At 47.0% G+C, this 16,192-nt stretch overlaps 1 protein-coding gene across 3 annotated transcripts; it reads right to left on the bottom strand.

Annotated features, from left to right (window-relative positions):
* Positions 1-249: 249 nt before the first annotated feature.
* Pogk (pogo transposable element derived with KRAB domain) lies at positions 250-14,294 on the bottom strand. Of its 3 annotated transcripts, XM_048421143.3 has the most exons (6): positions 14,161-14,294; positions 13,445-13,786; positions 12,874-13,007; positions 7,897-8,023; positions 7,146-7,244; positions 250-5,560 (listed from the first exon to the last, which is right to left on the bottom strand). In XM_048421143.3, the coding sequence occupies exons 3-6, from the start codon at positions 13,003-13,005 to the stop codon at positions 4,098-4,100; spliced, it is 1,821 nt and encodes a 606-aa protein (XP_048277100.2). In that variant the 5' UTR covers positions 13,006-13,007; positions 13,445-13,786; positions 14,161-14,294; the 3' UTR covers positions 250-4,097. The 3 variants fall into 3 exon arrangements, with proteins under 3 accessions (XP_048277100.2, XP_048277099.2, XP_048277101.2); XM_048421142.3 differs by lacking the exon at positions 13,445-13,786 and having other exon boundaries at positions 14,161-14,290; XM_048421144.3 differs by lacking the exons at positions 7,146-7,244; positions 13,445-13,786 and having other exon boundaries at positions 14,161-14,291.
* Between the last annotated feature and the right edge of the window lie 1,898 nt (positions 14,295-16,192).

Below are 16,192 nucleotides of genomic sequence, written 5' to 3'. Positions count from 1 at the left end.
TCTTAACACTGCTAAGACATGACTTATTGAGGAAACCTATCCAAACCCCTCCAACTTTTAAGAACTAGTTTTAAACCCCATAGTCCCCTCAATTAAAAAAAAAAAGGCCTGTAACACAGTACATCCCATGAGGGCTTTGCTTCAAAGGTGTAATACAGTGCTACCAAATCTGATGAATCAAGTATAAGGCAATAGATTAAAATTTAACTTTTGACAATACTAACAGATAAACAAAACCACCAGAGCCCATTGCCTTTGTTATCAAAGTTTATTACTGGGATCAGCTTCTATTTAGTGGAGAGTAGCAGTCTCAGTGTGCTATGGTAATTTTCTGGTTAACTGTTATTCTGCTAAACAGCTGTACTGGGGCTGTTTGGCACAGATCGTCTTCAGCCAGTGAAGGAGAGCTCCCAGAGGACCCTGGCAGCAGAACCATCACTCTAGGGAAGTTCCAGTGCTGTGCAACCTGTAAGGCATCTCAGCTGACAGTGATGTTATGGAATGAAACAGGAGTTAAGTCCATTTTCTACTTTGTTAAGAGACCTGGCTTCTGTGTGGAAAGCCCAACATGGCATCTTTTAAGCTCCCAAGCAAGAGAAACAAAGTCAGGAAAGAGGACAACGGAAGGAGGGGAAACTGATGGCGTGGAGAGTACAGATGTCATGTGGGGATGACAAGACAGCACAGACAAAGCCAATCAGAAACAATTAAGATGTCCGTTCATTCAGATCTTCGAAGTCATTCTCATGTCTTTGGAACTCTGACAAACTGGTTAAAACAGATCAGAAAAGTGGACAGCAAACAGGAAAACGAGTATTTTGAATGACAGATCTAGCAACGGCTTTGCCTATGAGGTTCTGGTAGAATTTTTGTAGCATAGATAACTTTGAAGGAATGTTTTTTTAACAGTTGAATTATGCAAGAATGCAAATTACTAATGTGGAAAAAGTCAATGACTCATACCTATTTTTGTGAAGTCTGAAAGCAGCTGTGGCTCAAGACCTAATCCCTCCCACTGCCCTGTAGATTAAAATATTAAAGAAATTAACCAAATAAGTATGAGTCAGTGGGCCTCGTTCTGTGTAGACAGCAGATCATTTAGAGACTTCTGCCAGCAGCCTGAAAAGCAAAGGCTCGTATACCAAGGGTTGCCTCATTAAAGAGGGTAATAGGGAAGAAGGTAGGGTCATTAACCCTAAAAAGGTCTAGCTGCCAACCAGATTAGGAAGGTAAGTGTAACAGCATTGGAAACTCTCATCTCTCATACTAACCTAGTTTACCTATAGAAAAGTCATCTTCTGGCACCAAGTGTCTTGATTTTGTGGTTATTAATCTCATTCCCTCAGTGACATGTAAGAACAATAGTACAGGAGTGATGGCTTTCTACCAAAGCTTTTCCGTAGTCTTGACCTTTGTGGAGTCAGGCTCTACTGAAGCATCTGCAGAGGTTCATACTTGAGGTTTCTGCTCCACAGAAGAGACACGAGAGCTGTGGTGATGTGGCGCATCTTGGTGCTGAACCACATTCTCTTGTCCAGGAAATACCTTTGTCCTTTCGTGTTTACAGGCTTCTATAACGAGCAGAGGAGACAGCTCCCAAAGGAGAAACGGGGTAGAATGTTGTTCTAAGCTTGTTGCTAAACTTAAGGGTCTTAGGCTTGGCTGATACCGGATGGGATAGGGTGGGTGGGGCTGTCTTGAGATGGGATGCTCAGGCTGCTGCCCAGACCTGAGATGTTCAGAGCCTATTGCCCTTTTCGGCCCCTCTGCAGCCATCTTCTTACAAGTGCTTTTTTCTTCCAAGTGCTTCTATCACTTGGAAGTTTCATTTGCTGGAAAAGAGAGAACCTAAGAATGAATTAGCTTAGATTCCTGGATATTTCCTAACTTTAAAAAATAGCATTCTAGTCCATGACAGGAGGTTGTTTTACTGCCCGTTGTGTATCCCTGTCTATTTCCATCACTCCCTGATGGCATCTGGAGGAGCAGAAACTCATGCTGACCGGGCTGAGTACCTGTGTGCACAGCCGGGGCTTAGCATTGTTTTCTGCCCTCTCCTCTTCCGGGACAGGTTCTGATTGGGTTCCTCGAGTGGTACATTGCTTAGAAAATTACAAATGTTTTCTAACAGAGGGGGAAAGCAAATGAGAAAAGACAAAACAACTGCAACTTCAGCTGCCAGTGGGGGCAGCAGAGTGAGCATCAGGAGGAGCCTGACTCCACGGGACTTTACACAGAGTGGGGGCAGCAGGAGGAGCATGAACCCACGGGGCTTTACACAGAGTGGGGGCAGCAGGAGGAGCCTGAACCCACGGGACTTTATATAGAGTGGGGGCATGGGAAGATAGATTTCAGCTATCTTGAATGCAGTTTTATAACTGCTTGCTCTATCTTAGGTTTAGGGCTCAGTGTTGAGGGTAGGATGTGAGGGCAGGAAGGAGGTGTATGCCACTAAGAGCCTGTGCTTGGGTGGAGACTTCCATTAGGATTTCAGTTGAATGGTGGGTGGGCAAGTAAAATGTACACTTAATAAAAATGTCTTTTTTATAAAGGGAAAGTACGTTAGATAGTTTTAAGTCTCCTGTTAGAGACTGGCCACTTTCCTTTTCAGAGGCTGTAGGTGGAGAATGAGAATGGGTGAGTTGTCTGTGCTTCCCATGTATCCCTTGCTCTGGTATTTTCCCACTCAAGGTGAATAGGGCTGTGGGCTTTCCAGGTGGGCTCTGCCTGGCTCCTCTTCTGCTTCCCCCTTATCACCTGATGACCTTAGACTTCACTCACTATAGTACTATTTCTAGAAATCAATTTTTTAAAAATATTTTTTAATATTTATTTATTTATTTATTATGTATACAATATTCTGTGTGTATGCTGCAGGCCAAGAGGGCACCAGACCCCATTACAGATGGCTGTGAGCCACCATGTGGTTGCTGGGAATTGAACTCAGGACCTTTGGAAGAGCAGCCAGTGCTCTTAACCTCTGAGCCATCTCTCCAGCCCCTAGAAATCAATTTTCAAATAAAATTTATTTTTGTGTGTATGTGGGAGACTGCACAAAGATATGTGTACCATACGCATGTAGGTACTGGCAGAGGCCAGAAGAGGGCACTGTATTCCTTGGAATTGGAATTCCGCTGGTTGTGAGCTGTCATGTGGGTGTTGGGAACTGGCCTATAGTCTTCTGCAAGAACAAACAGTAAGCACTCTTAACTGCTGAGCCATCTCTCGAGCCCAAAGATTTATTTTTAATTTTATATATATACTGTGTTTCTGTGTAGAAATGAGCATGTGACTACAGGTGCCTAGCAGGTTAAGAGGTCCCTGGGTCCATCCCCTGATGCTGGAGTCACAGGTGATGATGAGCTGCATGATGCAGGTGCTGGGAACCAAACTCTGGTTCTTTGCAAGGGCAGCACATTCTCTTCACTGCTGAGCCAGCTCTGCAGCATTTTTAAGACCGAATTAACACTTTTCAGACATCTGCTGACAATAGGAACTGATTGTAATGGCTCACCCCAGCTAAGTTCCATGAGACTAAGATGATGTTTTAAAACTCTCAACATTCCCTAGAGGAAAGCAAACAATATATATTATTATCTCCCTGGTGGGCATGGGTTGATCACCCCAGGACACAGAGCTGAGGCTCAGAGGTACTAAAGCAGACTCCACTCTCTCCCTGGGTCATGGTCCTGCAGATCAGGAACAGGCAGTACAACTATGTTAAGTAATGCAAGCACACAGACCAGCCATAAAAGTTCAGAATTTTTAAGGGAAGAAAGTTATCTTCCCAGACAAACTTTGTGAATGGAACACTGTTGGACCAAGTAACTTTCTGCAGTAGTATTGCTCTCATGTGAAGTGTTCCGGCAGCTCCTTGTCATCTTACCCACTACATAGGTGTTCCTGGATCCAGGCCACAGAACAAAATACCAAAGAGAAAATGTTGATGACCTGTTGTCTACACTGTGGCATGGCAGGCTTTTTTGAACAGAACTAGAAAAGAGAAACTCATGGCCAGAAAAAGGGTGAGTGTTAGACATGACTGGGGCACCAGTGATGGTGAGATCTACTGCTGGCCAGTTACCTCAGCTCTTCCCTCAGTTGACCTCAGCCACACTTTCAGGATCACATTCTTTTGGTGGTTCTCTGGATAGCTCGCTCTCAATTTCCCACAGAACATCATCTTCCTCCTCTAAGTTGCTGGAGATGTGGCACTTTCTGAACCCCTGGACAATTGATTCACTTGAGATGCTGTTCCATGCCATCATGACCCACTCCAGGAAGAGGCCCAGCGGTGGTTTTTTAGCATTTCCAGTGGGGCTCAGTGCCAGGTTCCCCGCCAGAAGCCAGTTGTAATACTGGGCCCGGACACTGTCATTCAGAGGCTTGTAGACCACCATATCCAGCACCTGCAGCTGTGAGGTCAGGCCACCTGGGATGATCACCATGTCTGTGTTCATGCTCTCCATGGAGCTCTTCACCGAGTCGGTGGCGTGACACCGGAAGCCATTCAGGATCAACATCCCTCGTTGTTTGGGCACAGCTCCAGTCCTCCGTTTCCACACAACTTCCAACCAGTCTTGCATCAAGTCCTCAGTCATCCACCCATAGCGGTGGCAGCGGATTTCCATGCCACTGGGGAACTTCCCAGGGGGAATATATGTTCCCCTCAAAATGATGTATGGGGGTAACTTCCTCCCATCAGCCAAGACACCCAGCATGGCTGTGATCTTCAATTTCTCCCTACCTGGTGTCTTGACCAAGACAGGCTTTTCACCCTGGTTGTCTACAGTCACTCTAGAGGGCACTTCTAAGCAGATGGGTGTCTCATCTGCATTGCCCATTTGTGCCACTTCATAGTCATGTGTCCGGCGCAGAGCCAGCACGCTCTGCTGGTAAGTGATGAGCTTCTCAGTCAGGTCCTCGGCCAGGTGCTGGGGAACCGGCACTTTATGCCTCAGAGATAGGTCATACCTTCTCATCATTCTTCTACACCAGCCCAGACTTGCCTTGAATCCTTTTTCTGGAATGTTCATTTCCTGGGCAATTTCAAGAGCTTTCAACTGCATTGCCTCCCTGGTGATGGGGTCCCCTTTGGCCTGCATGTGTCTAACATACTCAGCAACACGCTGGTCCACCAGAGCAAACCTCCCATTCTTAGGGCCTCGGAATGCCCGCCGCATGGCATGGGCACTTTGGAGCTGTGGCTTCACTTTTCGCCAGTCTCGAACATTTTTTTCCAATACCCCAAACTGCTTGGCAGCCTGACAGTTGTTGGTGGTTTCAGCATACTCCACCACCATCAATTTGAACCCAGCATCGTAGCTGCGGCGCATGCCCCTACTGAACTGAAACCTGCTAGCCAAGTCATCAGCTGAGAGGTCACACCCTGGGAAGCCCAGGGCCATGTAGAAGGGGTACCCCTCACTCCATTCAGGCAGCTCAGCGATGTCCCGAGGCAGATGCCAAAAGCTGTTGAATTGCTGAGGTTGAGGGAAATGGGAGGTGGCAGTCATTGGGCTTGCCCAATGTGGAGTGTTAAAGTCAGATTCTTCACTTTCTAGAAGGTAAATAAAAAGGGCAAAAATAATGCCATAAGGTTTAATCTGGCACTCATAAAAGTGAACCAAAAGTTTAACAAATAACCCAGCGTAAGTCCTTATCTATGTCCCATTAGCATGGGCTACCAAATCTTATTTTCACAGTTCGGTCGTGTAGTATAGGCCCTTTGCAGTCGAGCAGAGAGACCTTAGATGCTATGATTATAGCACGGCCACCAAGTTATGAAGTGACGAGAGAACGTTCAGTGGGAACTGAATACAGGTACTAAGCCTGGAGCAAATAATATCAGGATCACGTTTGGATGAAAACAATGTTTATGTGAGGACCTGGTGGTGTAGCCCTGTAATCCCAGCTATGTGGGAGGCAAAGGCAGGAGGATTCTCAAGTTCAATGCCACACTGTCTCAAAATATAAAGGAAACAAAAAGACAGCCGGGGCTAGAGCTTGCTTCTCAGGCTTCATTCCCACTCACACCAGTATCACCCACTGCTCATGTGGATGGGGAGCCAATGTATCCACATTCCTACCTAATACTACAGACATCGGGAAGCACCATGTGCTGACTCACAACCCTTCAACTGAACTGAACCAAATCAAAATAAAGCAACAAAAACAAACCTACAGCAAAAACCAAGTTAGCAAAATGAAGCCTATACTGCAGACACCTGGTTCCTGCACGGCACAGACGGAACTGTTTCATCATACATTTCCATTTGGAAGGTAGTCACAGGAAACAGGGTTTATCGTGATTACCGTACCTTCCAAAACAAAAGGCCATCAGCTATAAAACGCAGTTATGTATCATTAAAAACAGCTATCACATGCCATTCATTTTTAGAGGCATTCTCAACTGTAATGTTAGTAAAACAAAAAGAAAAACATGTTGTGGAATCAGCAAAATATAGCATTTTAAACCTAATCACAGAGAAAAGCAAATATATTTTGGTAGTCTCAAAATTATGATACATATGCACACATACATGTGTGTATAAGTATGTGGGGGTGTGGGGGTACACTAATACACATACTTTTTCTCCCTTCTTTTGAGGTAGTCTCACGTAGCTCAAGCTAAGAATGACCTTGAACTTCAGATCCTCTTGCCTCTACCTCCCAAGTGTTGGGACTAAATATGTTTTTCCAACTCTTTCTTTTGATATATTAGGTACTTCTTAGAAATAACTATCCAAATGTGCACTACAGCTCTTACTGCCTTTCCTACCCAGAGTGGAACAGGTAGCCTAGAGTGTGCTTTGTCCCTCCTCTCACTATGCCTAGTCTGTAGAGACACACAGCATGCTGACAGAGCAGCTCTCTGGTGTGGACCAACTGCTGTGTCAGCCTCAGGTCACTTCATCCATGCACCATGTGCACACCAAAGTGGAAACTCACAGCCAGTAATGAAGAACTGGAGGCCCAGGAGACAGAGGTCACCAAGTTCATACAGTGCTAAAAAGGGATCTTTGCATTCCAAAGCCTACACACAACATTTGTGCCTCACTCCTAAATACACCACAGAATACACACTGACACCGAACACCTAGCTTGTTTCCCGTGGGCGTATGCTGAGTTGGCTCATGCAGTACCTGCAAAGGTTACTCCCTGGAGCCGCCAGTCATCAGAACTAGGGTACTGCTCTTCCCTCTCCAACCGACTGATCACGTCTGGCTTAGGGAATGGGAATTCTGTTCATAGAAAATAAAGCAGGGAAATAGCTGTGTATTATGGTGTAAGGAACACCCTCACCCCCACTGAAGAAGACAGGAGCAGAGCGGGGTGATACTTAAAAACACAAAGGATGGAAAACACAGTCTGGGCGTTCCTGGAGCTTGGTTAATGGGAGCTGGTACTAGGAACAGCAAAGTGCATTGACTAGCAGGGAGGTGGGTGGATAGTCATCGAAACAATCAACATTTTGGAACTCAACTGATCAAAACTGGGAAATTCTTCCAAATGCCTACAGTCTGAGAAGAGGGGTGATGCCCCTGTATGTGTTTGGGTGCACCCTCAAGTGTCTGAGGACAACAAAGCTTTCCTTCCCAAGGACACAGTCCTAGATCCATGATGACATTTTGAAGGCTACACTTTTTATGTTTTTTTAAGTAATGGAAACACTTGGGCCAAAAGAGGACTGTTTTAAGAGCTAACGTGAGTTTTCAAATAGAAAGGCGCCATCTGTATGTCCTGCCCAAATCAAAACCAGGGAATGAAGCTGGCACAGCACGGGAGGAGAGTCCCATTCAGATGAGGAGACTAGATGCAACAGAGAAGACAGAGATAATGATACAGTTCTCTGGGTCCAGAGCTTCGCCGAGACAAAGGAAAACAAAGCATTACCCAGGGACAGGACGGTCTCATAATTCATCCTCATGACTTCCCGGTAGAGGGCTTTTTGTTGCTCTGTCAAAACTTCCCACTCCTCATCCGAAAAATATATGGCCACCTCATCAAATAGGGCTGGTACCTGGAACACGAACAATATTTTCTCAATGACTAGCATGTACGTGCACAGATGTTCACATCTGATGGGCTGTGACAGACAAGTGGGTACAACAATGAAGCCTTCACTCTCACAGGTCAGGTCAGGGCTCTCACCCAGGGGGAATGGTCTGTCTATTCTCACTGCTCTTGAGGACAAGTGTGTGTGAGCCCTCCTGTGTCCCACCACCACAGCAGCTGCCATCATCATGGTGGGGGACTCTGGCATCATCTCCTCAGATACTGCATGAGATCTCACAGTTCACCCGGGACTCCAAAGTCAAGACTCACCACGCCCTGAGTAAGTATCCCCATAAAGCTGTCCATCCCATCTTACAACCTATCTCTAGCCAGAGACCCTAAACTCAACAGGATTACTGCTCTCCACAACATCTTTGAGGATCACACAGACTTTCCTCTTCAGAATGAGTCAACACTCTACACCAATGCTGTCCTGAGGGGAGTCAGCCGGAGAAGGCACCTTACTAGGCCCTTCCAATCTATAGGAGCAAAAGTAGCAGAGAAAGGCTAATTCGAGCTTCACGGACAGAATGAGATTATGTAAGACTAGGATGCCAGCTCCCTGTCCCATTCTTCCATCTCTTTTTCTGGGTCCCAGAAGGAGGGCATGCCTTCCGAGCTAAAGAAGGCCAGCAACCAAAATCTCTTACTTTTCCAACTGATTTGCTTTCTTTTCTACTGCATTTTCTTTTGTGGTCATTAGAAATCGTACTCCAAAGCTCATATTCAGTGATAAGAAATCACCAATGAACTTATTTCTGGCATTCTCTCCTTCAAACTTACTCCTCAAAGCTCTATCTTGGGGCTGGGTGATCATATTGTTTCTCCCTAGCTTAGAAAAAAAATCAGTGTATATATGGCTAGCAGCCTCTTCAAGATCAAGTTGTCTGTCAGTCACTCACACACCCTGGCCTTTCTTCCCTTGTCAACTAGACCCACTTACTATACTGTTACCACTATACTTTCTTCTATATGCGAACACTTGCTGGGAAGCTCCTTGATCTCCCCCAATAATCTCACAACAGAGCAAAGATTTTCAGTTTAGCAAGGGCCGTGGGGGTGGGCTCAGGGGATCCTCATTTCTAGGCAAAAGACACACAGTCGATAGTGGCAAGGTTGAGACGCAGACCCAGCACTGTGTGAGTCTAAGGCTCTCACTAGAGAGGAGAAAGCTTTGTCCCAAAGGACTCTCCATCCATCCTACAGCTGTACTAACTGCTCATTGTTCCCTGATGCCTATCTATCTCTGCCCACTATTCCTCTGGGCCCTTGAGGTCCTCTTCTTTCACACCCACCCATCTTCCAAGACCTAGCCCAGGTACACCATTCTCCAGGCTGTACGCACACCTGCACGACACCTTGATGCCCTGCTTGCAACTCTCTGGCTTGTCACACTGTGCATTTGTTCCTTCTCTGCTCATCACTTAAATCTGACTTTGCTGAAAACAGCCTGCAATTACTTTGTTTCCCTAAGCCAAAGATGCTTCCTATAGCCCAGTGGTTCTCAATCTTCCTAACGCTGTGACCCTTTAATATAGTTCCTCATGCTGTGGTCACCCCTAGCCATAAAATTATTTCATTTTTGCTACTTCAAAACTTTAATTTTGCTACTGTTATGAATTGTAAATATCTGATATGCAGGACATCTGCAACCCCTACAAGGGTCATCTGACCCCCAGAGGTATCACAATACATAGATTGTGAACTACTTCTATAGCTAGTATGCACATACTATATATTGCTGAATGACTTATTGAGGCAAACATATTACCTCTGGATTTCTCTTCTCTTGTCATACTTGGAAGTTTCAAAAATTAAAATTTTGTCAATAAACCAAGTCAACTCTTTGGAGTAAAACTGAACAAAACTTCTTCACATATGGAACAGCAGGAGATAAGAATGGTGTGGTTCCTAGGCTTTCCTCAGACTTCCTCAATCTGAAAACCAGGCAGCTCAGACAATTTCCAGTCTACTCTATTCCTATTACCCAAGATTTTAAACAACTCTCTCTTTGGCCTTTTCACTCCCTTACAAGTTCTAGATCTAGGCCATAACTATTTATACTCTCCTTCTGTTCACTGACAGAAGAACGTAGGCCTAGTTACATCAATCCCTGCAGAGCGGGTAACACATTCTAGACCCGGATAAATGTTGACTTTCTAGAGCTGGTGTGGAGACTCATCTTCTAATTAGCACATGGTTAAAGTATCTTCAACCAAATCCAAAATAAGCACCCAAAGCACAATAGAAAGGCTTAGAAGTCTCCCCAGAGCCCTGTGAAGTTGGGGCAAGACTTTGGGTCCTGCTATGCAGGTCTTTTATTTCATCAAGTGCAGCAGAAGGTAAGCAGCGCTGGCTGCAGTTAAAGCTGAGCGGCCAGGCAGTCTGCAGGCAGTTCCGGCTTCAGTCATCTCCCCACTCGGCCTTACAGTAAGAACCTGCAATTCCTGTCCTTCCTCTCTCACGTGATTAAGGACTCATCAGAGGAGTGTTTTCCAGCTTGTGTGCACTGTCTTGCTTTCCTAGGAAACTGGCGTCCCAATCCTTATCTCCAAGGGCAATATTTTGTAAAGCACTTTCCTACTTAGGCCTACGAGAGAGGCAGCACCTGAGAGGAGCTGGAACCACTGTATCAACGCAGCTCTGCGAGGTTAGGCACTGCCCAGGGAATTTCCAATCACATAAACAGATTATCTCTTTGAATTATTTAAATAAGCTATAGATTTGGGGACTGCTACTGAACTTTTATGGCTAAGGAAGCAGTGGCTAAGTAGCTTAGCTGAATTCAAACAGCTAGAGTCTGATTCCAAAGCCAGTGTTGTCTCAACAGGATACTCTGGCCTTACCAAGGTGACTAGTATGTAATCCTTCTCAGCTCTGCTCTACAGAGGCCTATTCATGTAGACTGATGGGTTTAAGACTCATTCCTTAAAGTTCCTCAGGCCAGCGCTTAACTATCCAGCACAAAACACCACGTCCCATCCCCCGACTTTACCTTTTCCCACTGCCTAGTTTGGCTCCAGCTTCAGGGGTATCTCCTAGCTCCACCCATAGCCTCTCTTCCATGCCTCTGGCCATGCTGTTCTCGTGCCTAGCATGCAAGCTCTCCCCCTCCCTCTGCTCATCCCACTCATTGTAAGGCTCAGTTCAAAGTATATTAATTCTATCTGAAACTGTCTACTCCCATTCTATTACAGAGCATACTGACATGTGAGTACTTCTTATGAACCATCTTAATTATTAAAAAATATGCATTTAAAACACAGATTCTATTTTCCCTTCTCCTAATGTGCTAGATCAGTGTCTCAACCATATGCTATTGACATTTTGGACTACCTAGTTCCTCTCTGTACATGCATGGTTCCTTCAACTGCACTGCAGATGTACAGGGAGCTCCTTGGCTCAAACCGAGGATGCGATAAAGGCCTCACACCCCAACCTCTACTTTGGGTCACAACAACTAAAATTACCTCCATATACTGCTAAATGTTCCAGAGTGGGGAGGGGCAAACTGTCCCTGCTTAAGGCTAAGCTTTCTCTAAGAAGCACACTGTCAGGCCTGAGAGACACTTGCCGCTTTCGTCTGTGAGAGAATCCTGAGCTGCCCTCAGCTGCTTCTTTCCCTTATGAGACTGGGGCTGCAGAAAGGCAGGGATTTGTTTTAATGCTGTGCAGTGGCTGTGGATGGACAACTGACTTCCTGGAGCTTCCAAATGCCCAAACCCGAGCCCCACCTCTCAAGCTGTCAGGCCCCTCCTCCAGCCTCCAGCTACTCTGCTCACTTCTTTCCTGGGCAAGGCCGGCTCTTCTCATTTGTTCAACACAATCAGATCTCTACTTTGACTACACCCGATTTCCATACTGCTCCAGCCTCTTTAGACATTCTGGGTTGCTCGATTTAACCTTAGAATCCAGGGTTTCTGTAGCTTTGAAGTCTTCAAGTTGCCAGAACTGAGCACTGCGTGAGTCAGATCAGAACTGGAGAAGACAGGGTGACAGACACTAACAGGTAAAAGCTTCAGATCAGTGAGCCCTGAGTCTGGCGATGTCCGGCAGTTTACAATGAGACACAACACACTAACGCGCTCCGCTGGCTGGCTGCCGCTCAGGAAGCAAGTGGACACAGGGATCTGGACAGCAAAGCAGGTATCTTTTGGTACCTGAGGTCCTATAGGAAGGGTGGACTAGATAATTTGGAAGAAGGGTTTTTCTAGTTTATTGCCTGCAGTTCTGTGTTCTATGATGAAAGGCTTCCCTTTTATTGGGCACTAAGGACATTATGTATTGATGATATTGATAATGTTTATATACAACAAAAAATATACAACAAAAAACTAAGCAATATCCATTTATTACTTACTAAAAATATTTACAACTCGAGCTTAGTTTCCATGCCTCCAGTACCTACTGTAAGCAAGCGCATGTATTAGATACGGTCGCACTTACACTTGTACATTCCCTGCAGCTTAGCATTTCCACTGACACCTGGGGGACACAAAGCACTCAACGACCCGAGTCTTACAGGTATTTGGTGCCTACAATATCTATGATGCCATTAAGTCAGGCACACGGGAAATGGGTGAATGATAGTGTCAGGCAGACAAGGTCTCAGTTTCTGAGACCTGAAATCAGCCTTGGTGCCTGAGGCCCCGTTCCCATCACCATAGCACCGCCTTTTGAAGCCACGGGTTTTTTTTTTTTCTCAGGAATGCAAACACATTGAGTCTGGGCTATTTTTACTTCCCACGTCTGCCCCAGGAGGAGACCTAAGGCAAACCTGGCTCCCAGGCTGGATTTCCACACCCTCTTACTTACCCATGAGCCTTTGGAACCAATCAGTACTTTCTGCATATCTATAGGGGGGCCATTCTCCAATCCCCGGGTCCGAACCTCCTCCTCTTGCTCTTCTTTTGGAGTCATGTCTAGCGGGTAGGCTGGGGACTCCATCTCTGCACGCAAGATTTAGCAGACAAGCCAGGTGTCAGTGTGAACTCTCAGACCGAGAGGGTGGTTAAGATGCACACAAAACGGCAAAGCACTCACTGTCTGCTTCCAGCTAGAAGAGAGGGATTCAGGGAAAGTGGGTATTTCATCATTATTAGAGGGGCTGTGGGCAAATAATGTATTTGGCTAGCTTCAAATACTTGAAGCGTTGTGTGGCTCGGGAAACCAGACTAGTTATCCCAGACCATTTGTGCAGGACAGAAGTGAGAGCAGCGGACGGGCAAGGAGAGGTTTCAGCAGTGCACTGACAGGCCTAAGCTTCCCACTGCCGGTACCAACTGCACACATTACCGGGGCCAGAGGAGAGCGGTGCTGATCTGCTACCAGGCTAGAATCTGAGCCTAGACAGGAAGTTTGACTAGTTAGCACAAAAACTTATCACCTGGATTTCCCAGATTCACAGGCGCTGTCCACAGGCCAGTTCAGAAACTTAACAGTATTTCTTCCTTAAAGGAAGCCAAGTCCGTGAGACGGAGGGGGGTGTGCCTGGGTGGCGAAGGCCAACCCAGACCTGGCAGGGCTCCTCGCCTCTGGGTCGCAAATTCTCTGTACTCGACGCTTCCTCAGGCCGGTACAAAGAGCTTCCCCTTAAAAGACTGCCGGCAACTGCTGGGTGTGTAGGGAGTGTGCATCTCGTGCGTCCCATCTTCCGGGACTTCCGAAGCCAAGATCTTCCCGGAGTTCGGAGTCAGCGTCTCCAATGTCTCCGGAGGCGGGGGGCAGCCTGCGGAGGCAGGAATGCCCGTGAGGTCCCGGGAGCTTGGGCCTGAAGTTGGCCGCGGCCTGCACTCGGCGGCGGGGCGGGAGGTGGGAGGGGCCGTCGCGAAGGTGCCCGCCGCCGCCGTCGCCCCTGCTCACTTCAGCCATCTTGCCCGACCCTTCCCCAGCCGCCCCTGCACACGCTCCCAGCTCGGGTGCCCCGTGCACCTGCAAGGCGGCGACAGCCCGCACAGCCCACCTCCCCGGCCAGCCCACAACAAAGGCGGCGGCGGCGGCGACAGCTGCCAACGGCGGCCCCCGCCCGGCAGCGGCCCAGCCTCCCCCCGACACCAGCCCCGAGGAAGAGCCGCCCCAGCCCCGCGTTCTGCGCGCACTCACCCCGGCCGAGCGGGCGGTGTCGCCGCCAACGGCGACAAGGGCTGCGGCCCAGCATTCAACGCGCCACCGGCTCTGCCGCTTCAGCCTCCCCAGCGTGGCCCCTCGCGACCGTGCGAGGACACGTGGTGGGAGGGGAGGGGAGGGCGGGACCGAGGGTGTTAGTGGGCGGGGCGAAGGTGATGACGCCAGCGGACCTCGGCGGTGCTTCCGGCGACGTTGGTGCTGCCAGCATTGCTGGAGCATTCGGGAGCAGAGCAGTCTTACTCGGTGGTTGACTCGGTTGTCGCTGCTGAGGTTGGCGTTTGCTCGGCGGGACACCGGTGACCGCTCGACACAGGCGTCCAGGAAAAATGCACTGTGACCCTAGCCCACCGAGGAGGTGGAGTGGTGACCCGACTTCGCGTTCCTATTCTGTCTAGAAGGCTGATTTTTGCATTATTGACTATTAACTCCCAAGCATGTAATCCCCTGGATGAAGCAGCTGTGTAGAAGTTCTTTCGAGATATTTGCCTGCAGCTCTGTGGAGAATATAGCAACAGTGTTCCAAGAGACTCCGAAACTCTCATCATTCCAGAAGATTTTATGGTTAGATTTATGTTGGGAGCTTGTTTTTAAAAAACAAACACCCTGTTGATACTTATTAAAACCTTAGGAGACATTGAGTTCTACTTGGGGGCTGAGGGGAAGGGGTGTGGATGTGAGGGGATGGAAAACTACCAAGAGCAATTATCAGAGGTTAAGGGATTCTTGCTAAACTCACTGAACAGGATTCTTGTTGAAAGCAGGCCAGGGTGATCAGATATCAAGGGTGCTAAACTGACTGAGGGGGTTTCTTGCTAAAACTAGGCTGGGCAAGCCGACGATGGGGCAGGCACCAAGGCAGAGAGGCCTCTCCCAGGAGAGGACTCGAGCCTAACTGATCAAAGAAATAATCTTTTAAAAAAAAGATTTATTTTATTATTTTAAATTAGACGTGCATGGGTACATATTTATGCCTGAAGGGATAAACATAGAATACCCTTGGAGCTGACGTTAACAGTTTGTGGTGAAGCCCGCTGATGGTGATGCTGGGAACCAAACTCTGATCCTTTCCAAGAGCAGTGTGCTCAGCCCGTGAGCTGTCTCCACAGCCTCAGGGGAAGCTTTCTTTATATCTTTTAAACGCATTGCTTCTGCACCGGTATGCATGCACAAGATGTGTGTATAAGCACAAATTCCATGGCATAGATGTGCTGTGCTTTTAACACATAAAGTACAGTACCAAGGATACAACTTTGAAATGTTACTGCTGGCAAGAGGGGAGAAGGCTTAATTATTGGATAGAAATTATAATATTGCTAACGGAGGTTAAAAATTCCTTGTCTTAATGGACAGCCCTTTTGATGTGTAAATTTAATCTTTTAGAAGCAGGAGTGACAGCTTAAATTGATTGATATTCTCATTTTAACTTTTCTGAGAGAAAGGGCAGTTTCCAGTAGAAAAACAAGGAGGGTGTCAGGGAGAGACAAGGGTGCTGGGTCATTGTTGGCACTTCAACTTGTTTCAAAAATGAGCGTGTGTTCTGATGTAAGAAAAAAAAAGCAATACTAAGTTCTAGTCTTTGAGAGCTCCAATATTATTTAAGTATCTGTAAGAAGAGGCTCTTCAATGACCTATTTGAATCCTTTAAACTTTTATCAAAAAGATTTATTTATGTGTGTGTGTGTTTGCATGTATATCTTAGTTTGTTCTCTATTGCTGTGATTAAACACCATGACCAAAATCGTCTTGGGGAGGAAAGGGTATATTTCAGCTTAACAGTGGTAGTCCATCATGAAGGCAAGTGGGGGACAAGAACCTTGAGGCAGGAACTGAAGCAGAGACCAGGAAGGAATGCTGCTTATTGGTTGGTTCCCCAATGTGGGGGCCGAATTATGCAGGCCCATATTCCATATTGTCTGGTGGTCAGAGGATCTGAGGACTTACAGGGTGCAATTTACACCTTCCACACAGGAAGAGATTGCCTGGCTCTTTTGAAGCAAAGCAAACATGG

Source organism: Myodes glareolus, chromosome 5, assembly GCF_982192425.1.
Source record: "Myodes glareolus chromosome 5, mMyoGla1.1, whole genome shotgun sequence".
Classification (NCBI taxonomy): Eukaryota; Metazoa; Chordata; class Mammalia; order Rodentia; family Cricetidae; genus Myodes; species Myodes glareolus.
Note: the sequence above shows the minus strand (reverse complement) of the source record. Positions and strands in the feature narration are given on the sequence as shown.